This window comes from Anser brachyrhynchus, assembly GCF_964034855.1.
Source record: "Anser brachyrhynchus genome assembly, chromosome: 7".
Taxonomy (NCBI): domain Eukaryota; kingdom Metazoa; phylum Chordata; class Aves; order Anseriformes; family Anatidae; genus Anser; species Anser brachyrhynchus.
The window spans coordinates 12,005,109-12,030,123 of record NC_137701.1 but is presented as its reverse complement, the minus strand read 5'-3'; the positions used below and the strand labels follow the sequence as shown (position 1 = coordinate 12,030,123).

Sequence of the window (25,015 nt, the reverse complement as noted above, 5' to 3'; positions counted from 1 at the left end):
AGAATTGCACTTTTCCATGAAAAACTGGTACAATTTGAAACTAAGTAAATTTCCTCTGAAATTTTGCAGTATGAGTAGGTAGGCCTCTAACAGGGAGGTAGGGGACCAATACAAGACAGAAACTGGATGTACAGATTGTATTGATTAACCTCTATTGTATTGACTCATTTTAGTATCTTATTCCACATCTGTTCAATGACTTTCTTTAATTTTAAATCAATTGAGATCTACAGATTAAGAATGCTGTTGAAGAGATTCATACAGTTACATTAATGTACCTCTTTTTTTGCAGCTCAGTATTAGCAGCATTCATTTCATTCAGAAGATGTTCAGGAATTTGGTACCTTGGATTTCCTCGAGCTGCAACAAATAATATAGGCTAGTTTGGCCTCAACTGCTTAAAATGTGCTTTGGTAAACAAGAAAAGTGAGATGAAACATTACTGTAATCATTGAAAATAACATTGCACTCTTTCTTAATGGAGTAAATTAAATTGCAAATGATACAACAGTCAACCAAGCATTTTTAATTCTTCCATGTTCACATCTATCTTTCCCTAAGGGGAAACAGATACATGAATGCCTTTAGCAAGAACTTGTTTAAGTAGAAGATATTCTGCCAGTATTTGTAAAGCGTATGAGAAAAAAGTTAGTGCCAGCTATAATCAATTAACTGTTCATTAGCTCCTTGGAGCTCCTTGTATCTTGAGTCAAGACTTTTTTCCAATTAGCACCAGAAAGTTTGGTAAGGACAGAAAAGCTCAACTGCCTTCACCCTCCACAAAAAGTGTCAATGAAGGAAAGCCCCAGAACATAAAGATGAGTTGTGCATACCTTCAGGAGGTCGTTTCAATTGCGACTTTCGATAAAACAGCATGTAGGCACTCTCTTTACCCTGAAATTGTTGCTCAATATCCTCCTCCTTGATCGGTTGGACTTTCGAATCGTTCAGATCAAACCAATGGCAACCAGCAGAAATGTCCCTTAGCCTTGTAGACGTTTTTTCTAAATTCCACTGGATATCATTTTTCTGAGAAGGGCTTTGGAGATCAAGTTCTTGAGAATCTGACTGAAATGGAAGCTTGTATTTTTCCTTTAGACCAACCTTATTTTTGTCAGGACTGAACTGAAATATCTGAGGATGATTTTGCAAATACTACAATGAAAGCAAGTACAAGAAAGAACATTTAATAAAGGAAGATGCTCTGGATTAAATATAGCAGACTATATTAACTACATGACCTGATTTGTCCTCAATTCATAGACAAACTTTCATTTGTGGAAATCCATTCCAACAAAGACAAAAAAAAAACAAAGATCTGAATTACAGTTTTAGTCATAATCAAAGTCTCATTTGATAGCTCAAAACATGTGAACTAATTTACAGTTATTTCAGTTCTGCACTGTCCCATGTGGTTTTGAAATAAATTTGGCACTTGTGAAAAGTCACTTTTAGTAGCGTTCACAATAACACTGAAACTTTGAAATCATTAATATTGGTTTACCCAGAACTTGTTTCTATCAGTTCTCTGTCAAAGTCAGAAAAACATCTACCCCTGTGGAAGACTCATATTCAAATTTTACAACTACTTTTAAATACTTAGCTTTGAAACCTGCATGGTTGCTCTTACTTAAAAAAAAAAAAGGATTTTCCACATATCCATAGCACAAATGCAAAAGTATTTTTCTTAAAGCATAAGAAAATACAGCAAACAACTGGATAAATACAGGACTTTATTTCAAGGGTTAATTTTACAGACATATTTTACAGACATGCCCTGAACAACCAGAAAGGGTCTTTTTTTTCCCTAAACAAAGCTTATTTCACTTATTTCTGTTACAACTGTGAAGAGTTACTGTGTTTCTTTTGTAATTCTCATCAGTGCTTTTATGGTCAAGTGGCAGTAGTTTTGTTGCAGCTTCATCCGCAAGTGAAAAAAGGTGTAATAGGCAAAGCTGGTTATTTTTTAGGCCAAAAATACAGATGGAAAAAAGATGCATGCTTTCAAGCAGATGATACATTCAGAGAATCTTTTCTCTGTTCCCCAGTCTACTGATTTGTCTCACTAACCACTTATACACGGATTATCTTGCTAGTCAAAGTGCCAACGTTTTCATCTACCATCCTATTGACTATTCAGTAGGAATATAAAGTTATCTTAATAATAAAAAACTAACATATTACCTTTCGTAATGCTCCATATTGTTTTCGGTATTTCTTATTCCAGGACACCTTTTTTTTCTCTAGTAACTTCTGCCCTAATTGATCCACAGGAATTTGTTTAGATTCTTCCTAAAGAGAAAATAAAAAGTAGGATGACAGGCTACACTGTAAAAGAATCAACACAAAGTAGGTAATTTTGAAGTGATTAAATAATTCCTATTTGTTGATAATCCAATTTAACATTACCTTCTGTAACAGCTTGAGCAAGCAACTTCAGAAATACTCCAAAATGGCTTTTTTGCTATGAATAGTCACTATTTGTATTGAAGTTAGGTTAAGTTACAAGCCTTATGTGCTTCACAATAAGCTCAGAAGAGTTCTATGTACTAAAGCCTGCCTCTTGCATACTTCACCCCTTCTTCTGGGTTCCTTAATATCAAAATAGAAGCAATAAACTCTTTACATACCATACCTCTGATAAAATCCCTTTCAACACCGCCAGTGGATTTTCTGTTTCTTTGGCATTTTCATTCTCTCTTAAAGCCTTATGTTCAGTTAGCCTATCCTCATCTTCCTGTAGAAGAAAGATAATAGATTCACAAACACTTCAAACACAGCCAGCAGTTTTCCAATCAGTACTACCAACAGCATGTGCACTTTAGAAGTGTAAAGGAAACCCTCTGAATGCATGTTTTTGAGCAGGCTGTGCATAGTGTTTTACACAAGATTGTTTCTGCAGCCTCTTTACATAGGCATCTGGATGCTGTACAAAAAACATCCAGTTCATCATATGACACACAACACGTGGCAAAGACGCACTCAAAGATTGCTACAACAGAGCTCAAGCAGCTTGCACTCTGACCGGACTGTATACACACCCACACTCTGACTATCTGTGCACATGCCATACAACAGGCAGTAGTAATACAACAGCCCAGTAATGTTCAGCAGGTCAGAAATATAAACTTTGCTCCAAAATCCTGCGAGTTTCCAACCTGAAGAGATAGTATACTGCCAAAAACTAACCTCCTCAAGGAGGTAAAAGGCCAAACGTCTCACTAAAATATTAACTTGGATGTCTGTTTCATTCTCTTAATACTTTTTTGAAAAAAATGAGATAGAGCAAGAAAAAGAAACCTTTAGCACTTACTTGTAATTGCCAGTTTCCTAATTCATCCACATCTTTGATATAAACATGATAGTGTCCTCCATAGCAGCCACCTTTATGTATAATAACAGAGAAGAGCTCATACATGTACTCTGAATCATCCATTTCAGTCTTCAAAAAGAAAAATAATAATAATAATAAAAAAATATCAGCAAGTCTTCCACATAAGGACAGTTTTATACCATCAGCATAGCTTCTGATACTTCTCAATGTGCATTTGCACATGCAAAGACTGAAGGGGCTCTTCAGTGATGGGGAACACTAGCAAGGACCAACATGAAGCATGGACCAAGGCACAGGCTTGTAAAGCAATTTTTTTAGACGTGATTCTGAACAGTGGTGGAAATTCAAATATTTCAAATTTAAAATAATTAAATATTGATGCAAATAATAGAAGGGCTCAAATTGTTTGTAACAATAACCAGCTTATTTCATTTAAAAAAATAGAGGAAAAACAAATGTTTAAACTAACTGAAGGCTTCCTCAAATACAGAAAACAATGTTTTAAGAAAAATCACTTCAATAACAGCACATCTACTAAGCATATTCTATACATACTTTAGGGATCAAAAGCTGGTATCAGGTAATGGTGTCGCTCAGTTTATAACCAAAACATACGTATATGAATACAAAGAGGAATTTGTAAGAAAAGTAACTAATGACACAAAACATACGTAGCTAAATTCATACATGACAACATTATGTATTTGTTAACGTATATATCTGTTAACAGGCATTGCCAATACAAAAGTAGATTTAACTTCTTAAGAAAAATCTCAGATTAAGTTTTAGGTCATTATTAAACCCTTCCACTTTGTATAGCTCCAAAGTATTTCTCACTCTTAGAAATTGATCTTTTGGAGATATTTTACAAAAGCATTGGAACTAGGGACACAGGAGAAACCCACAAAGTTTCCTTAACATCTGGCTTCGACAAAATGCAAAATTAAAGATACCTTGTCCTGAGATATTAGTTCTCTGCTGAGTATATAGAAACTTTAACAAATATAACAGTACAAACCTGCTCACAAAAAGGCCTCAGGTTTATCTGGATAGGGAACGTATAGCAACTCGTTTCCTTGTATCGTTCACACTTCTCAAAGTCAAAGTTAAATCTCAGGAGAGAAATGGTGAGAAAGGGAGGCAACTTACGTAGTTTAGCAGACTGCAAAACGATAAAAAAAGTTATATGCATATTGTTATACAGAATAATGCTTCCACCTTGCTATGGTCAAACCCTTATTTTCCAGCAAAGCTTTACAAGGAGGCAGACATGGCCAGTGTTTTCATTACTAGAAAATGCCTTCCCTAATTCTCAATTTCCCTGTCAACTAGCCATTCTAGAAAGCAACCAAGATCCTTCACTTCTGTGACACCCTACATCTTCCCCGATCATCAGTCTCATACTTTATCCTGCTACAAAAATGAAGCAGAACAGTGCTGAAATTCAAGTCAGTAGTTTCCATTTCCAAACACCACATGTTCTTTGTGAGAGGATTTTCACCAATTTTACACTATGAAGCAATTGCTTCAAATCCCCGGGCTTGTGCTCTCCCACGAGGTCAGGCTATGCAGTGCTTTCCCAGCAACTTTGCTCTTGACCCCTTGCACAGCACGTGCCATCACCAGACCCACACAGCTCCCAGGAGCCCAGAGAGAACACACAAACTCAGCTCCCACTTTGCAGGTGCTACAGCAGAGCAAGAGCTTCACGATAGCTTTGCCATGCTCTGAACTATGCTATGAACAGCTATGCTCTGAATGTAAGCATAGATTCGGTGGCCTCTGAGTGCTTCCAGTGTCTCTATCCAACTCTCCATTTACACAGCCATAACAGGGTTCATCAGGAACACATGCACGGCTCAAGAAAATTAGAATTAGGTATTCCATTTGCATCAGTTGTGAAGACTACTTTGCAGAGGCACACAGGATTTTGCTGTTCAAAGCAGGTCTTCCAAGTTTAGAGTGCTAATCAGACTGTATGATTAAAGTTTGATAAAGTTCTTGAACGCGAGATTTTTCAATACTCATTTTTTTTAGAGGTCAGGACAAAAGAGGGGAGAAAATTTCCAAAGACCCTCAGAAAACTGAAGGAAGAGAGGAGTGGCGTGAACAGGTATGGATCACCTTGTCTTTGAAACAAGCTAGGTGCATGCAGAGGGTCATGCTATTAGACAACTGCCTCCCTAGTGCTGGCTACATGACCAAGTTTCAGAGGTAGCCAACTGTTACCTTGCACTCCCTTGAACCGGGCAAATTTTAACTCAAACCGCCATAAACAAGCCACATGAGGCAGCAGCAAACTTTCATGAACTCTCCTAAGGTACTGATTAACTTCACCTGTCCTGAATTTGCCTCTGCACCTCCTGCCTTCCACATTAGGCATGTTGCAAGGTTTGGATCACACTCAAAGTGACACAGAAGAATGTCCAAAGCAGGCCAATGAGCTTCGCTGTTGTGAAGAGGGCAAAATACAAAGGCAGAGTGCACTAACAGCTATGTCTGCTGCTTCTTTACAAAAAATACCAGGAATATGAGGAAAAATGGGCAACTTTTTTTTCTGAAAAACTGTATGACATCAAAAACAAACACAAAAGAACACCAAACACCATTTTGTCCCATCCTGAAGGGACCTACAATTCAAAGACCTACAGCTCTAGTAAAGCACTCACACAACTGCCTTTCCCAGGCCCTGGCAAAGAGCACAGACAAGACACAGGAGTATTCACAAATTTGATTACTATGATGGGGAAACTACTCTGAATTGTAAAACAACAAAACAAGGACTGGTTTTCAGCACAAGGATACAGTAAAGTACGCTGGCAGACAAAGTAACCATATCTTCAGCCATGCCACCACTTAAGAGCATTCAGGGCCACATACACAACTCCTCTGAAGGATTAACACGTTCTGTGTTAGCAAGTGTCAAGCACCTGAAACTTTCCCAAGGTGCTCAGCAGTGAAGGCAGAAAACCAAGCCAAAGGAAGGAGCTCTCCAGTCTGGATGTCCCTATGCTCCTAGGGATTGCTCTCAACACAGGCTTAATGTCGACAGCTCTCAGCTGACCCCTGATGAACTCCAATGACTCAGCACAGGAAAAGGTCACTCACTGCATTTGGCTTTACAAGCAACTAAAAAAAAAATACAACAACAGTTCTCATCCATAGCTGAGCCCAGATCAAAGCAGTAAATCATTAACTAGAAGATAATGACAAAGCAGCACAACTCAGCAGATAAATCCATCCACTTCCTCCAAAAGCATCTTCAAGCTACAGCCTGAAGAAGAAGACGCTTTCGCAGTCACTACTCTGACCACAGGAAAATGACTTTTCGGCTCTGCTATCTGCTTGCTCCCTGGATTTTTATCCTTCTCATTCCTGGCCTCTCCGAAGGAGGGAAACTGCTGGTGGTGCCCATGGATGGAAGCCACTGGCTGAGCATGAAGCAGCTAGTTCTCAAGCTCAAGGAGAGAGGACATGAAGTGGTGGTGCTTATACCAGAAGTAAGCTGGCAGATGGGAAAGGGACAGTTATACATTGTGAAAACATACCCAGTGGATTACATATAGAATCATAGAATGTCCCAAGTTGGAAGGGACCCATAAGGATCATCAAGTCCAACTCCTGGCACCGCACAGATCTACCCAAAAGTTTAGACCACGTGACTAAGTGCACAGTCCAATCTCTTCTTAAATTCAGACAGGCTCGGTGCAGTGACTACTTCACTGGGGAGCCTGTTCCAGTGCGCAACCACCCTCTCGGTGAAGAACCTCTTCCTGATGTCCAGCCTAAACTTCCCCTGCCTCAGATTGACACCGTTCCCGTGGGTCATGTCACTGGTGATAACGGAGAATAGGTCACCTGCCTCTTCACTCCCCGTCGCGAGGAAGTTGTAGACTGCGATGAGGTCCTCCCTCAGCCTCCTCTTCTCCAGGCTGAACAGGCCCAGTGACCTCAGCTGCTCCTCATATGTCTTCCCCTCTAGGCCCTTCACCATCTTCACCGCCCTCCTCTGGACACTCTCCAACAGTTTAACGTCCTTTTTGTACTGCGGTGCCCAGAACTGCACACAGTACTCAAGGTGAGGCTGCCAGACCTGATTAGTTCCTTTCACGAGTCTGTTGTTACTCACCTGAAGGCTCTAGCACTATACAGCACCATAACAGATGTTTTCAGTATGTTAATGTATCACTGCAAAAACCTGCTCAGCAGCAAACAACCCAATACCTGAACCAAGAGAGTCTATTTCCCTGGGTAGAGCAAGAGTTGCTTGTTATCTGTGCTCTTCATGTGAGAATTTCCATGTAGTTTACTTTGTTCTTTTCTATATGGCCTAGCAACCTATTCACCATTGGCTATACTAAAGCCAGCGACAATACTCAAGTCAAGAAAAGAGTCACATAAGGTTTTGATGACATAGCTGCTGAGCTTTAACATGCAGGTCTGTTTTTGGTATTCTAATCTGGTGGTATACAACAAGAAAGGTGCAGATTTTTTATCTCAGGTTTACAGGGTGGACGCAAGTAAGTGAAGTTTCTAATTGTTAGCAAATCAAATACTGAGTGACCTAACGCATTACCTTTGAAGCTTCAACAAGTTTATCACAGGCTCCGCATCGATACAAGTTCTCATTTTCAAAGTATTCTTCTTCCACGTACATGTTCCACAGGGCCTCCTCCAAGCCAGCTACACCTTTTACTGCCACTGTTAGGTCTAAGAAATCTTCCTATGCAGAAATACAACAAAAGAGACAGTAAGTAGTGTAAATTTACAGTACATTATAGAAAGATACTCATCCCATTTGCTGTGGCAGATGTGAGCACTCATTTTGCTTTCATCATTGATGGGAAAGAACATACACCCTAGATTTTAATTTTTTTATTACAAGGAGCAGTATAACAATGTAAAGATATGTTTTACTGTTGTTACACCCCAACCGTTCAGCTGTCTGCTATCTACTACAGGCAACATTTGCAACACAGATCTAATAATGCTATTTTTTTTTTCTTTTTCCTAGTGAGTCACTTTTTGATGTAGGTGGTTTAGCAAATGCCAGCCAAGATTTAGCAACAAAGTCATGCATAATTTTCATGTGTTTGCAAGTCCGCAGCGCCCTAATCAATATACACTACCCAGATTCAAGAAGACTACTAGTGACACTTCAGAAAGTTGTCTTTTTTTTTTTTGAGTTGGGGAAAAATCATTTTAAGCATCTTCAAAAGACCAAACAGAAACCTATCCTGGAATATCCTCCAGCTTTACCTGTCTCTCACTGATATTCTTGCATTCTTTACAAACAATCTGGTTGACAACAGTTCCATGGTACAATCGATTAATAAGGTCATGACCCGAAGTCCCCACAAGGGAAGTCTCCAAAGCACTAAACAGAATCCGATTTAATTCCTGCACATCGTGCTGCCTCATTTCCTGCATGATAAAAAAAACTTGAAGAAATAAGAAGTGCCATCTGCTATGCTTATTGCTTAAAAAACAAGCAAACTTACATTAAGTGTGGCAGAGAGCTGCCTCAATTGTTACCCATGTATTTACTACCCCAAAAGAAATTTATTACATTATTCTTAACTTATGCTTTTTGTAGTAGCTACAAGTATATAAAATAAAATCCACCCCACATGAGACACTTTCACCTATGTAGGTTTCCACTGAACTCTAAGCAGAGTTACACAGTAACAATTTAGGTAGAAATTTAAGTACATAAAGGACAAGCACCTTAGTTACTGCTGGAACAATTAGGACATCCTTCCTGCGGAGGTACAATAGTATAAAACAACAGTTGACCTAATCAACTGCTATCTCCACAGCCTGAAATATTCTAAGAATTTTTTCCATGTCAAAATTCAGTATCAATGATGGTGACACAGGTGCCCGTTTGTACCTCATTGCTGCTCCACCCAAAGCTCTCAGTAAGGTCTGTCGTAGACGCAGCCTGCTGGTCTAAAAGCAGAAGCTGAGCAAATAACCGTTGAAGTTGCAGCGGAATTATTCGAACCTAGAAATATAAAGCAAAATATACCCAGCAGATCAGAAAGTCTTTAAACCAATTATTTTGATTTAAAAAGAAAACTAATTTATTAAAAATCTTGTAACAAGCCACCGTTGTCTAAGGCTTTCATAAATCAGGTTACTTGACTCTCACCAAAACTTCTGCTAACATTGGTTCCCAAAACTGTACAATGCCTCGCCTTACTCAATACAGTCATGGAACACAAGTTTTGTGATAAAGCAAAACTGTGCAGCTTAAAATTAAGTCACCACCAAAGTACACAATGACAACGTTATGTCCTATTTTTCATAATCCTAAACCTTAAGAACTTGTAACAAGACATCAAGACATTGACTTATGAGCTACTCCTTGATCGGTAAAAAAAAAAAGGGGGGGGGGGATAATGAGGTGAAGAGCAGTCAATGTCCACAAGCTTGATCAGCTGCCTGTATTTATCTTTGATTCACAAAGATAAAATGTTTCTAAGCAACCAGCTTCAGCCCAAGAGCTAAAGAATGAAATTCTGTAGTCAGCATTAGTAAGCACTCTTAAAATAAATACTAAATTCCAGTCCCGTAACATCTTGTGTATGGGTGGGCTGTTAAACCTTCAGAGCCTCAATGCAGTCATCTAGTCTGCATGCTTTTTTTTTAATTGGTGAAAAATAAGTCATAGCACTGTAGCTTTAGTTACAGCACAGTTCAAAAAAAGCATTGTATAAACTTTGGGATTGGTTTTCCTTTTCCTGAACACAAAAGAATCTCTACCATCAAATTCAGCAGAAACAGGCTCAACATCTTGCTTCTGAAAGAAAAGCTTACAGCACTGAAAACTTGCATCTAGTGTGCAAAAATGAGTATCAGCCAACCAAAGTGTCTTCCAGTATCTAAGTCAGACTTTCATTCATCCTCATGAGATATTTCAGAATATTGTTTCAATCCACATGAATCAACACTCAGTGACAGGAAAGTTTTAAGTACCTTTGCGTCTGGTTTATTGATATCATCCAGAGTTCCAAGCTCTTCAGGTCCTAGTGAGAACAGTGCCTCTGTAATTGTAAAGAAAAATTCCTATTTAAGAAAAAAAGATGTCTTCTCTTGAGACATTTTATCCTAAGTGTCAAGTATCAAGGTTGTTTGTTTATTTGTTTGCTTTTGGTCAGATTAAGACATTAAACAGCGTATCTCAACATCATTCATCATTACAACTGGTTCAAGCTATAAAGTACCCCTAAGCGTGGAGGTGTTTAAATGGCAAAATATACATTTTTTTCAAGAATTGTAGTATTTGCATCAAAAATGAATAGCATGTTATGAACAGCAATACCCTCTCTTATTTACACAAGCAGTAAATGGCTACCTCTAAGAAGATATAATACATACATTACTTATATTTTGCGTAGAAGTGGCAATACTAATTTAAGAGAGAAAACTCTGAGTATCCTGTAATAACTTATTTAAACTGAAGTGAAAACTGTTCATGAAAACAATCTGTGTTTGTGGTGTTTCTTTAACAAATAATTAGAAACGCAAGTCACTGCAAGATATCAATTCCAACATTACTTTAAGGAGATTCTGAACACAGTACCTCTAAATTCCGGTGTGAAAAGCAGAGTCTGCAGAAGGGAATTGAGGTAGCAGGTCCCACCTTGATTCTTGATACCACTTAGGTTGGTGAAATCTCTGGGAGCTGGAGGCTCAGAATCTCTGGGCTTTGATTTCTTCCCTTTTCCACAATGATTGTTTGAAATAAAGGAAAAATCCTCTTCAAATAAGTCCCCAAACATTGTGAAGACAAAACAGTCCTATAAAAACATAAAATCAATTTAACACAAAAAATGTAACTGAATCCACCTTCTTCAAATCCTCTGTGACGAACCTTTCAGTCCCGATCAAAAAATTGCTTATACCGTTCTCTTTCACATCCTGTTCCCTTTAAAAAGGAGTGTCAGATCCATACAGAGACATGCACTAATGTGACAAAAAGGCTCAAGTAAAAGCGTTTATCTTCACACAGGTCTGAAAACACTTCTAACTAAAAACAAATTTGTCACATTTCAATTTTTCATCAGTAGAAATATGCATACAAAAAAAAAGTCCTTCTCAACACCTGTAATTAACTAGTGTTCCACTTACCTGCAGGAAAACTTAGTAAGGCCCCCAAAATTTGTCAAAACGCCCGTGCTGAGTCTCAACAAATCCATCTATGCAAATAGTCTGTCTCTAATTGGTCAGTTCAGGTGGGAAGAACTTAATAAACCAGTAAATATAGAGCAATATTTTACCAAAACATTTTCTTCACTTCCAGATATTGAAAGTCAGAAACTCAATGGCAACAAACTGGTGCTTCTTCTTTTTACCAGCCCTGTTCCATAGCCCTGTGATCTTTCAGCACGTACCAAGATTCCCAACTAGCTCCTGTTTGTACCTGCCACCCCATAGTTCCATGTGGTATGTTGTAATACTTGTTTTAGAAGTGAATAAACAGTGAGCTATATTGAAGCAGTGAATAATCATTCCTATGCCTACCTTCACCTTCTTTACCATATTCCACTCATGTGTCACCTCCAGACAAAAGCCCCTACAGTGACATATTCACTCCTACAACTGAACCTCTCCCCCCATCTTCAATTATCCTTATCAACCTCCTCTGATGCCCTTACACTTTTTGACATGGGGGGACCACATCTTCATGCAACATTCAAGATGGGTACAAACCATGGGTTTCTATACCTAAATTACAGTGTACTATTTTGTACTTCTTGTACAATGACTGTACATTGAGCTGCCTTTAAAGAAGTCTTTATCATCCCAAGGTTTCGTTCCTGTATATTTGCTTCAAACCCTGACACTATACAGTTTCCATAAACAGTGTATGTATGTGATTGTTGTTTGCCTCTGCCCCATGATGCATCTCTTCTGACTCACCTATGATCGATGCTATCAGCTATTGTATCATTCAGCTGTTCAGTAGCTTAAAGACCTGAAAATTTCACTACTGAGACTTGACAATACCACAATATATCAGCTAGCTTCACAAGAAAAATTAACCACCTGACTTCACAGTGGTTCCCTGACAGTTTACATGCTGAACCCTACAAAAAGGCCCTAGAAAAGGCACAAAGTAACAACACTCACTCCTCCCTACAAGGGTTCATCTTTTGTTTCCTATCATTTAGCTGAGTATTTAATCAAGCAACAACATTCTTCTTCTCCTGTGTCAGCTTAACTTCTTCAAGAGCCATCAGCGGCAAACCTTGGTGAACACCTTTTGAAAATCCAGTTGTGGTTTATGGCTTCTCATTCAACCAGCTGTTAGCTCTTCAGGTACCTGCCAAAACTCTTTTTATTAAATAGCATTACATTAAGCATTTTTAGTCCTTCTCACAGCAGGGCACTTTTTAAGCAAAAGGCTATGCTCTGAGCAGCATGAAAACATTCGCTCTATTTTTCTGTAATGCTTCTTTAGCACTTCACATAATGCATATACACTTAAGACCCACCACAAAATAAAACTATGCGGTTGGGTTCACTACGAAGGAGCTCCAGTCAGGAAACAAACCATCTCATTCTCGTCCCAATAGGCTTTCCTGCCCCGAGCGCACCTCCAACACCTGGATCCCACCTCCCACGCTTCAGGACGTAACTGCCGAGCTTCGAGCTCCCTCCAGCCTCTCACCCTTCGCTTAGCCATGCTGCACGTTACCATTTTAGCACACCAAGATCGGGATGCTTACTTTCCTTACTTTCCTCGCCTGAACGCACGCTCACAGCCACCCCCAAGCCCCTGGCCGCCGCCCCGCCGCCGCCATATTTGCTTGGGCGCCGCGCGAGGCACGGCGGGAGGCGCGGCCTCGCCGCAAGGCCTGCTGGGGGCTGTAGTTTTCCTGCAGGCGGCCATGATGGGGTGTCCGCCTTAGTCAGATGTTGCCTTGCACTGCCTTGAACCCGGCAAAGTTTAACTCATAAACAAACCTTTGCCAGATAATTAAGCCAACCGAGGGAGATAGTGGCGTGCTCGCAAATGCTCGGGAGCTCTCCTGAGATACTGATTAACTTTACTTGTCCTGAGCTCGCCTCTGCACCCCTTGCCTTCCTTCCCCATTAATCACCCCCTGCCTTCCTTCCCCATTAAGCACCCTCTGCCTTCCTTCCTCATTAAGCAGGAATGCGTTCCCCCCGTTCTCATTAAGCACCCCCTGCCTTCCCCATTACACGTTTTGCAAAGTTGGGACAACACTCATCCTGGCACTGAAGGGGCCCAAGAGGAGGCCCAGGCTTCAGGGAGGGCAGGACGCCTTCACTTATGCCTCTTCAGCAAACTGGGGGTGCCATTACCAAAACATTTTCGAGAGAAAATGTTGTTTATTGAACTTCTCATACTTCAAAGGATCGTTTTAAAGTGTATTTTGCATAAATGTAGAAGTAGTAGCTTGCTTTAGTTATTACTCACCCATTTTTTTCCTTACACTTCTACCCTGAAAGGTAAAATTCCCCCAGCTCTAAAGTCCAAAGATTTTGTTTTCTGAAAAGTTATCAAGTGTCTAAAGGAAAAATGCTTTCTGCCACTTACTCTGTAGCTTCACTACACAAGGAAAAAGTTCCAGACGTTGGTAAGGTAGGAAAAAGAAGTAAGAAGACTGACAGGAAAAACATGCAGAAAGCTCTACATAATAAACATCATTGCATAGACAGTGGTATGGAAGGGAGAGAAATACTGCTTCTGCATCTCAGTTGTGCTTCTAAGAGGACCTGAGGGAATGACAGGTATGCTTCAGGCTGGGTGTCACAAAAAGGTTCTGGACCCAGAGGGTGGTTGGGCACTGGGACAGGCTCCCCAGGGATTTGGTCACGGCACTGAGCTGCCGCAGTTCAAGAGGCATTTGGACAACACTCTCAGACATAGGGTCTGATTTTTGGGTGGTTATGTGTGGAGCCAGGAGTTGGACTTGATCATCCTTGTGGGTCCCTTCAAACACAGGATATTCTATGGACCTGTGGTTCTAAATATCCTATGTTTCATTATTTTTCCACGTCACAGTGCCATTTAGGCATCCAATTGTTTAGGCGCTGATAGCTCCAAATCTGCTTCAGATGCTAGGTCAGCCCTTCTCAATGTCTCTTGGTGTTACTGTATGCTGTAGGAGGGATACTCTATTTCCTGCTAGCTGAAAAATCATGGTTCGTCTGCCCATTCCTCTTATCCTAAGGTTCTCCTGTTCTGTCTTCAGAGAGATTCGCTGAACATCTGTAACTCCAACTGTAATGAAATGTGTTGAAGCTGTTTTCATTTGTTACTGTGCTATTGGAGTTGTTCTCACCAGACTCGCCTTGCTTGGCCCTGTCTAAATGGTAAGACAAGACACAAGAGTGATTAAGGGGGAAGTCTTAAGAAATCTGATTAGGATGTTGAGGAGCTAGTTCTCTGTTAAATGCTGAAGAACTCCAATGACTCAGCACAGGAAAAGGTCACTCACTGCATTTGGCTTTACAAGCAATTAAAAAAAAAATACAACAACAGTTCTCATCCATAGCTGAGCCCAGATCAAAGCAGTAAATCATTAACTAGAAGATAATGATAAAGCAGCACAACTCAGCAGATAAATCCATCCGCTTCCTCCAAAAGCATCTTCAAGCTACAGCCTGAAGAAGAAGACGCTTTCGCAGTCACTACTCTGACCACAGGAAAATGACTTTTCGGCTCTGCTATCTGCTTGCTCCCTGGATTTTTATCCTTCTCATTCCTGGCCTCTCCGAAGGAGGGAAACTGCTGGTGGTGCCCATGGATGGAAGCCACTGGCTGAGCATGAAGCAGCTAGTTCTCAAGCTCAAGGAGAGAGGACATGAAGTGGTGGTGCTTACACCAGAAGTAAGCTGGCAGATGGAAAAGGGACAGTCATACACTGTGAAAACATACCCAGTGGATTACACATTAGAAGAGCTGGATAATTACTTTGAAGAGTTTTTAACTGCTCACCTGCATGGCCAGCCTTTCCCACTGAATGCTCTGGCACTCTACAACATCTCAAAACACACTTTCCGGGTGTTCTTTGTTCAGTGCAAGAACCTTTTCAGCAGCACAGAAACAATGCAGTACTTGAATCAAAGTAGCTTTGATGCTCTCCTAACAGACCCTATTGCTTTGTGTGGAGCAACAGTTGCTAATTACCTTTCTCTTCCACATGTGTTCTTCATGAGAGGATTTCCTTGCAATCTACACTATGAAGCATCACAGTGCCCAAGCCCTCTGTCGTATGTCCCGAGACTGTTTACATTCAACTCGGACAACATGACATTTCTCCAGAGAGTGGAAAATGCATTGATTGCACTCCTGGAGCTTGTGTACTGTAATGCCCTCTATGCAGAAGGATTAAAGCTTTCCTCTGAAATTCTTCAAAGAGAGGTATCCCTGGTAGACCTGATGAGCGGTGCTTCCATTTGGCTACTGAGATACGACTTTGTGTTTGAGTATGTCAGACCGGTGATGCCCAATATGGTCTTCATTGGAGGTGTAAACTGTGCTCAGAGTAAACCACTGTCTAAGGTATGTTCTTTTTCTCCAAATTATACATTTTCCAAAGAAATGTAATTACATGGCTTATGGGGGTTTAGTGCTCTTGAATTTATTTATTTATTTATTTATTTATCCGGTAATGATTTAATACATCTGGTTTTTGCCAGTTGCTTTCCACAGGCTGGAATGTCTTTATCTTGATGGAGGCAGATGACTGTTATTTGAATTAGTAAAGATTTTCTGACAAGTCCAACAAAAAAAGGACTTCATCAGCCAGCTACCGTCCTCAGTGAATATTTATTTTATTCTTCAGTCTGATGCAATTTTGGTTTCACTTTCATGAATTCTGGCATATATTTCTTTCGTCTGACTAAAACCCCAAAGACCATGCTTTGAGAGTCTTTTGTTGTTGCTGTTGTCATTAATTCTAGGCTCAGAAAAGTCAGTTAATTTGCTTTGGTTATATTTTCATAACATACGGTTTCCTAACTGGCAGTCTATGTTAATTCTGTTTGTACATCATGGTGAAACATAAATCTCAAGCTGAAATTGAAAGAATTATTCTAAAATAGCGTATTTTATGAAGCACATATGCAAAATCAGGGATGTTTTTATTATGTGTTTCTTGACATTTATAAGAACTGTTCTGTGGGATTTTTAAAGCTAATCTAGAAAGTTAAAAACAATTAATAGCACCATATATTTCTTACCAGGCACATATTATATTGCCGTGAAATTACTTCCTCGCTTCTGAATTGTGGTCACACAATATCACTACATGATTGCACTACAGCATCTTTGAGTTGATTTTTTTCTATTTTTTTCCTTCTTTTATATTCTCTGATGGGCTTACACAGACTCCACTGAACTGCTCTTAGGCAAATAAAAAAATAAGCTGACTGCAGACATTCTCTAGTGTTAAACTCGAGGGAGTGGCACTTAGTAGTTTTAGATTTAAGAGGTACCATGGCATGTTCTTTCTGATTGCGTGACATTAGTCTTCTGTATGCTTTTATATCCTGAAAGTCTCAGAGCTGCAAACACGTTGTAGCTTGCTGCTTTCCAAAGGGGTAGAACCTCCTGCCTTTATTTTATACCTGCTGTCTCCTGTCTTCATACTGATGTTTGTCATTGAGTGGAAATCATATGTTCTGCATCTTTAAAAACCTTGTGTATTCCTCCTAACTTCACTCTGGCTTTTCTACCTACATTTTCTACAGAGAACAGAAGAATCACTCCTATTTCACTCGGAACTACCCACCAGCAAGGCCATAAGGTAGTGAATTGTAAATACGCAAAGGGAGTCACATGGGTGAAAAAAGTCTGCCTAACCATACACAGTTGTAAACTCTAGGTTAATCATCTTTGTTCATAAATATAGTCGTGATAAAAATAGATGGCTCTCTGAAACCTGGTAGCCCATTGCTCAACAGATAGGAAAACAAAAGGTTAGAATGACTAGGAAAGAAAGGGAAAAAGAAGAAAAGGGAAAAGCTCTCTGAGCTACTCAATAAGTCCATGGCATACTTTCATTCTGAATATTGTCCGACCCCTCATCTCAGAGGAAATATGGTAGAACTGCAAAAGTACAGAAGAAGGTGAGAGGGCTGGTAAAAGGTTTGAGCAAGATCTATTTTGTGATCGAAAAAGCAGATCTATAGAACAAAGGTCTCAGAAATTGTGAATGACATGGGCAAGATGTGTGAAGAATGATTGTTCTATGTTTCTTGTCGGGTAAAAACTAGGGGATGCTTGGAAAAATCAGGTATTGATTTAATGGTTTCAGAGCAAAGACAGGAAGGTGATTTTTCTTCCCATGTATAGGCAAGCTTTGAAATGCCTTGACAGTGGCCATTATACATGGAAAAATGTTACGGGAGTTCAACAAGGGAATAGACAAGTTCATAAAAAAAAAAAAAGGAAAAAAAAACATAGAGATGTGTAATATAAAGACAGAACAAAGACAATATAAACAATATTCAATGTCAACAATACAGTTTGTTTCAAGAGCTCCCTGAGCCACTTATTGCTGGTGGCTGGGAGGCTGCTCTGCATGCAGATTACTGCTGCTTTCTTACAGCATTCCTCAGCATTACTTGATGTCCAATGTCAGGCTGTCAATTCATTTTGTATGCCAAACTGAGAACTAATATGAGATCTGGAAATCATTTACGTGGTTAAGCAATAAGCTCAGCACTGTGCCCAGAGCTCTTATGATAACTACTAATTATAATGAAACCAACCCTGTGAATGATTGACTTCGGGTGATAAGACCTGCTCCTGAACTTCCCTTCTTGAAGAGTTTTCTTGGGGTTTTCTTTGGGGGTCCGTACAGGCCTAGAAGACATTAGCTGTCTTATTTCTTCATTGGCTTGCTACGCAGGTGCTTTTTATGATGTTCCCTGAGCTTTCAGATCAGTGGGATACTTCTAGTACCGTCTAAGGTGAAAGCCACTGGCTTAGCATGAGTCCAGTATTGGAAAAGCTCAGGCAGAACGGGCACAAAATGCGCTTGCTGATGATCTACAAACCACTATGTAGACGACACACTGGAAATATATCCAGTGCTTTACACAAGAGAAGAAGAGCTGGGCAGGTGAACTTCTGTAAGGCTCTGCGGCGACAGCCTGTCCCACTTCATGTTCTAGTAGTCTGTAACTGCTCAGTACAACACTGCCAGGGTGATATTTTCTCCCTGCAGAAGCCTGTTCAGTAAGAAGGAAGTGACAGAGTGTCCTATCATGGTGGCTTTGATGCTCTCTTTTGATGCTCTTGTGTGGAGCGACAGTTGCTAATTGTGCTTTACTCCTACCCATGCTGTTTGGGAGAGGATTTCTGAGTGGTTTACACCAGGAAACAGCTCTAGGAATCATTCTGCAGGTTCTGATGGGCTGCAGCTGTAATTATCCAGGTTTTGTGCAGGAGAATCATTAGATGCATAGGCCTTTGCATCCAAGAGAAGGGTAATGGTGCTTGGCTAGGCATTGTCACTTTGTCCTTTAGCAAATCCAGGCATTTGTAGTTCTGTCAGAGTGGCACAGTGACAGTCACAGGCTTAGACCTGCCTGTAGGTGGCCCGACATGAACTCCCTGAGCTAGGAGGCTGCCTATCTTGCAGTGAGATGAGCAAGCAGGGCTGTTTAGGATTACAACACTCTCATGTTTACTGCATCTGCAGCCAGCCTCTTTGTGGCTGGAGATGTGTGGCAGGAGGCAATGCAAGCATCCAGCCGGAGGGCAGTGCCACTCACAGCTCCCTTGCTTCCTTGGGCTCTCTCTCAGGTTTTCCCCTCGGTGCTGCTGTACCTTAATAACCACCTGTAGGATAATGACATGGATCTCCTGTTTCCCTGGCATTTTTTTTTGATCACTCTGAAATACATTTTATCCTCTGTAGGTCAAAAATACATTTTCTATTTCAATGTCAGATTTGGAAGTATGTCTATAAAGAAGCAAAGTTACAAGAAAGGACAGGCTGGCACTGAAGGCTTTTGATGAGTAAAGCACTCCTGGAGTGCAGCTTTCTTTTATAAATCAGTGGAGCAGTGGTTCAAAATGAGGTTTCTTTTCTTAGAAGAGTAGCTTAAGCCACAGACCTTTCTGTTACAACACTTTCCGTAGTTTTCCACAGGCAGAAATATCTGGTGTTGTCACCCAGTTCCAGAAGAGGGCTCCTTTGTGCCACATCTGACACTGCCTGACGGAGTACCTGTTCAGGAGCTGAAGGCATTGCTGAGGAGCTCAAGTTTTCACAGAACTGGGCAAATGTGTCATATGCAGCACAGAGCTGGGAATTAAATTCCAAATTCCCTGACCCTCCTGAGCCATAACATCATCCTGAAATACTCTCATCTAAGGCGGAGTGGTAGAGCCTTTCCTCCCCCAACATCTGACCACGAGACTACGCCTGGGGAAACACAAACTGCATTTATTCATTGACTAAGATAACTGGCTGCCTCAGGCTGTGTTTCCTCTTGTCTTGCAATTTGCATTGCCATCTGTTTCAGTATCAATTACATATTCATTAACAGACACATAAATCCAGTTGCCAAGTCCCAATGTCATGGAGGTTTAATACAAGGCTTGCAGAAAACAGACCTGGTATCTCAACTGGGCAGAGGTCCTATGCCAGCATCATATTGACTCCTGAAGTACCTGAAGGTTGTTGTGATAAGTGTTCCCTCGTTAGGGAGACCAGAAATGAACTCGCACTGTGTGTCCAGAGACACTTTGACGAATATCTCATTTGTAACCAAAGCAAATGCAAAGCTTCATTTTTTCTGAGGCAGTTCACAAAGTTTGTGTAAATTGGTCAAACAAAGTTCAGAGATGTAAGCTATAGCAACCTTTCAAAGAAGTTTCTACCTTTTTAACCCAAACCACCAATTACTTATTTAAACAACTGGTCAACTTAAAATAGTGAAATAAACTGATTCAAGAAGATAGTTGCTCCAGTAAAGCAAAGTATAACTGAACAAAGGTGCTGTGTTTTGTCCCTCCAGCAAAGGGATTAAGAAAACAGGCCCTGTTCCGAAACCCTCTTGCCAGAGCCAGCAGCATCTGAGAAGCTCTGATAAGGAGACATTTCTAACTGGTCCTTTGAAATATGCAATTGAAGTGGAATTCAAAGACTTTGGCAAAAAGTCAAAGAATACAGTAAGCAGTACCACAACACACAGACATACCTGGTACACAGAGACACGCTTTTCAAAACCTGCACAACCCAAATGTCACTGTGTGTCCTCAGAAAGGACTCACATGTCTGAGGACTCACATGTCTGTCTCACATTACTTTTCTAACATGGGTAGGTGATGTAGTACAGGCACAGGGCAGCTCTTCATTTTCAGCACTGAGGTTGCAATCATCACTCTGTTCATGAACCAAATAATAGGCTCATCTTCTGGTGCAATATTCAAGGTGTCGATGAGCTTACTGACATTTTAGAGCAGTCTTATATCATGCCAGTATTTGTAAAGTTGTTGAACACGTTTAAAACTAGCCACACTGCTCATCTGCCTTACATTGCAATGGCAAAATACACATCAGGCAAATAAAAGCAGTGCTACTTTTCGGGGGAAAAAATTAACTGCCGTGCATTGTGCATCTTCATTGCACAGCATGCATCAGCCTGAAATGGTTAGTCTAACTAAAGTGTTCATCTCACTGTCCTCTTCAGTCTGTTCTTGTCCACATCACTGTGCTTCCCATATTTCAAAGAAAAGATATAGAAGGAGGCTAGAAAACACTTCTTTCTACGAAAATTCCTTCATATCAAATGGAACTACTGCCTTTGTTTCCCTTCCCATGACAAGTTTGTCTTCTGGACAAGTTAGCCTTCTCTAATATGATTCTAAAGGTGCATGTAAAGGTAAAAATATTTGACAGAGGTCTAAGTGCAAAAACTGAGAAATGTTATAATAGTATTAAATTTATAAACATCAATCACATTGCTCTACAAAAAATCAGGAAATGTTCCAATTACAGTTACCTGGGCAGCCTTAAAAGTCACTTATCTTTCTGTTAGGATACAGTCAATAATTTCAGGATCACATACTGTCGTTTTCATATGATCTCTATTTACTGCTTAGAAGAGGGCTGCCCTAAAAACGATCTGTGTTCTGTGGTTTCCTTAGCTGCCTGCTGCTTCTTGCTACTGCGAAGACTTCAAATTACTTCCCAACTTGCAGTTCGATGAGTTGTTTTCCCTCTGAAGTCACGCTAGCCATACTTCCTCATTCTGTTCAGGTGAATAACAGTGTATGTCCATAGCTATGAAAAGGAGGAAATCAGGGAGGTTCATGCTAGCAGCTACCAAGCTGCTGTAATCCTTTTGCCATGACACTTGAGCATCAAAAAAGGACTGGGTTCAATTACACAAGGATTCCTTCTGACAAAATCTAGAAGCCCTATCCATCATCCAAAAACCTGGGAAATCAAATTGTGCTGTCCTCACACTCAGGTGTTCGAACAACTTTTTACTGCTTGCAAAACCCAGAGCATAAAGGTGTAAGCAATCTCATCTAACAACAGGAAAACAAATTGAGTAGGTGAAACAACACCTCTAGATTGCTTCTTCCCTAAGTGCCACTCACTGTTTGCTGCTTAGATGAGAAGGAATCCACATGGCAGCCAGTCTGTCCTGGTGTTATTAACACCTCTTCCAGCTGAAGCAATCACAGGGTGAACGGTAAACTCAACTGCACCCTAATATCTTAACATGATTATGGCTCGGGGTAGTGTGAGTCCAATCAGTCTCAAGTCCTCAAAGCTATTTGCATGCCCTTGCAGCACTGCTCCATTGCTGCAATATTCCTTGCCAGCTCAAAAAGACACCCTGGGGTAACCCAATGTTTTGTCTGTGATGCACAAGAGCCTGCGTATTGTGAGAGACACTCACAAGAAGAAGACAAATCTGCAGTCATGGGTGATCCAAGCTTAAGACGTTTAATTTCTGTCCCTCTGCATGCAGTGGGGAAGACTTTCCTCCTACTGCCAAGAGCTGGCACACAGCTCTTGCACTTTGAGGTCTCCTTTCTTGTAAATTCTCCGAGGTGTTCTTCCGCAAATACAAGTGGACTCAGTAATGAGCAGCAGAGCATTCAAACCTGCAAGTGACACCAGTGCCCTTTGCTACTGGATAATGAACAGCAAACGCTTGTAAACCTACCAAGTTATGTTCTTGTTTCAAGTTTTCTGAATACCAATTATTTGGCTTAGATCTGACCCCAGCTGAATCTGTGCTAATCTAAGAACTTCAAACTTTATTTGTCTGTTGTACTCTGAGTCTTATTAAAATGGTTTGCCTTTAATTTCTCTGGCTTTTATTCTGTTCTTTCTTTTGCTTCCTCACCTCTTCCACAGTTTTTGGTCTTTGGTCTGGCATTGCTTTTAAATGCGTAAAGACAAAACATTCCTCCAGACAAGCCCTGAGGGCACAGAGGAAAGCAGTGAATGCCAGCAAAACAAGGGGTCCGCACCATCCTAGTCAGAGCTGGCATGTTATCACCAGGCATTTTTTTATAATGGCCCAGCAATCAGATCTCCCTCAGGCAAGGTGAACTCCGGCTTGTGCCTCCCTGTGAGGGGATTCAAACCCCCGGGCCCAACTGTGAGTTCCTGGGTAATTTAATCAAGAGAGGATCTGTCTTCCCATTAAAGCTGGGCCACTGGATTGAAGGTTTACAAGGGCCCACCTCTCAGGCCTGCCCAGGGCCCTCTGGATGGCATCCCTTCCCTCTGGCATGTTCCCAAAGGCTCCACCAAGGAAGTGTGTGACTGCCTCTCTTCATCTGTCAGAGTCTAGATTGGTTACACCTTCTTCCAGAGTCCATCTGACAGCCTTTGCAATGGTTATGAGCAATGGGTCTGTGTCTGTGTATCAGCTTCTCCTGAGCTGTTTGAAAATTCGCATTAAGTTACTCTTTTGTCTTAAGCTGCTGATGCAGGGATAGTGCAGGTGATGGAACTGGCTGTTCTTTTTGAAGGTAAGTTCCCAATAAGGTTAAAGCACAAGGTTTGGAAATATGCAGGCAGAAAATGCAGATAGAAGAAAGAAACACCAGTGATACAGAGCCTTGAATGCCCTGGAAGATCAAATTGTTATACCAAAGGCAGGGTACAGTCTTCGTTGCCTGTAGATAACACCTGCCTAATCACCTACTGATACATAAACTTTTACTGTGAGAGGTGACCACCATCATTTAATGACTCAGCAGTATACCACCAAGAAGTATCTGGCCCCACAGAGTTCATGAACTGTTTGAGTCATGAACTGAACTGACACAGGCTATGAACTCGTAAGTTCATGAACTAGAAACATGTTGGTTTATGTTATCTGATGTTCAGCAGTGAACTTCTGTTTTGCAACTTAATTTTACACCCGATAGTATGAGGGGTTAGATGGAAGTTATTTGTAGAGATGGGGAAAGATTTTCAGTTGGCTGCTTATCTTCAAAAATGCAGGTTTGCATCAATAGAAAAAAAAAATCACTTTTCTCAATTGAACCAACTAGTCTTTGTTGTTTAAAAAATGACACAGGTAGTTCAACATTGATTTTTCATATTTATCTTTAGTGTAAGTTATCTTTCACTGTACCATTTGCTTTAGTTGAATTGGAAAACAAAATGCTTATAAAAATTACTATACTGTAACAACTCAACAGCCTGCAGTGGGATGGAGGACTCCAGCACTATATGGATAAGAGCGATTTTGGTACACCCCGTATAGACTAAGTATGTCCATGTGGGGTAATCCTAGCAGTCCACCTGTTCTGTGGATATCTTTCTGTCATGGATCCCCACATATGCTAGATTATCTTGCCAGTAAGTGTCCAAATACCATTTCTTATATCCCAAGGAGCTCTACCAGCTGCACAAACAACGTGGCAGTCTCCTAGCAGGTGCTGAACCTCCTTGTCAGCAAGTGATAGAGCCTGCCTTCTAAGGACATTTGTGCCAGGTTTAAACAGTGGTTTAAAGTCTGGAGAGATGTCCATCCACCATCATTTTATCAAAGGGCTCTATTTGGATACCAAGATACCACTCCTTTTATGCCCCACCTTCTCTTCACTCGAGGAATCAGCTGCAAGAATGGTAAAAGCCTGTCGAAGGTACATGTATCTGAGGCAGATATTTTGTGCTTGATGGGAGAGGAAGCCTTACAGAGGACTAAAAGCATCACACAGGTTTGTGAGATAATTTTCCACTCAGACAGATCTTCTTTGGGCAAGCTTCGTGTTTTCCCTTGTGCTGGTGTTGCCGTAAGATGGCTAGGATGGTCCTGCCCTACTTCACGAGTGTGCTGCAGTGAGAAGTGATCAGAAGACCAAAGCTCTTAGCTCATGCTGATAAGAACTATGAAAAGAATTTGAATGGGAGACAAGTATGATACAATCACATGGATGAATAAAACCTAGGCATGTGACCAGCTGAAGGTGGCCCAGCACCACCTCTGCAACCTGGGAAGTGTTCTTACAAGTAAGTGAAGCTGCAAACCTGGATTTACCTGGCGTTGCTAACAAACACTCTCCATCTGTATCTGAGACTGCTGTGGCATGTTCACATGTTGTGACAGCTCACACAACAGCCATGTACAGCTCAACATCCTGAGACCATCCCTGGGAAAGGGGCAGACACAGGGTATATAGGGTGCCCAGATACCACAGTC

At 40.8% G+C, this 25,015-nt stretch overlaps 2 protein-coding genes across 10 annotated transcripts in view; one reads left to right on the top strand and one right to left on the bottom strand.

Moving 5' to 3' along the window:
• USP40 (ubiquitin specific peptidase 40) overlaps positions 1 to 13,649 on the bottom strand; it is a 36,184-nt gene extending 22,535 nt beyond the window's left edge. For 4 of the 9 annotated variants that reach the window (XR_013953986.1, XR_013953987.1, XR_013953988.1 and 1 more), the window contains exons 1-12: positions 13,072 to 13,544; positions 10,923 to 11,139; positions 10,316 to 10,383; positions 9,228 to 9,341; positions 8,594 to 8,758; positions 7,911 to 8,057; positions 4,353 to 4,496; positions 3,314 to 3,442; positions 2,636 to 2,737; positions 2,185 to 2,292; positions 834 to 1,155; positions 279 to 360 (exon numbers count right to left, since the gene is read on the bottom strand). Coding sequence is in view for 6 of the 9 variants with exons in the window: in XM_080601047.1 (XP_080457173.1) it covers positions 279 to 360; positions 834 to 1,155; positions 2,185 to 2,292; positions 2,636 to 2,737; positions 3,314 to 3,442; positions 4,353 to 4,496; positions 7,911 to 8,057; positions 8,594 to 8,758; positions 9,228 to 9,341; positions 10,316 to 10,383; positions 10,923 to 11,121 (1,580 nt within the window). In the remaining 3 variants the exon portion in view is untranslated. Of the gene's footprint in view, positions 1 to 278; positions 361 to 833; positions 1,156 to 2,184; positions 2,293 to 2,635; positions 2,738 to 3,313; positions 3,443 to 4,352; positions 4,497 to 7,910; positions 8,058 to 8,593; positions 8,759 to 9,227; positions 9,342 to 10,315; positions 10,384 to 10,922; positions 11,140 to 13,071 lie in introns of all 9 variants that reach the window. The other 5 variants (XM_080601050.1, XM_080601051.1, XM_080601052.1 and 2 more) reach the window with 5 other exon arrangements.
• A 1,279-nt stretch (positions 13,650 to 14,928) lies between these two features.
• LOC308198532 (UDP-glucuronosyltransferase 1A1-like) overlaps positions 14,929 to 25,015 on the top strand; it is a 40,853-nt gene continuing 30,766 nt past the window's right edge. Inside the window, exon 1 of the mRNA XM_080601061.1 lies at positions 14,929 to 15,878. Within this exon, the coding sequence (XP_080457187.1) occupies positions 15,024 to 15,878 (855 nt within the window). The 5' untranslated portion in view covers positions 14,929 to 15,023. The remainder of the gene's footprint in view (positions 15,879 to 25,015) is intronic.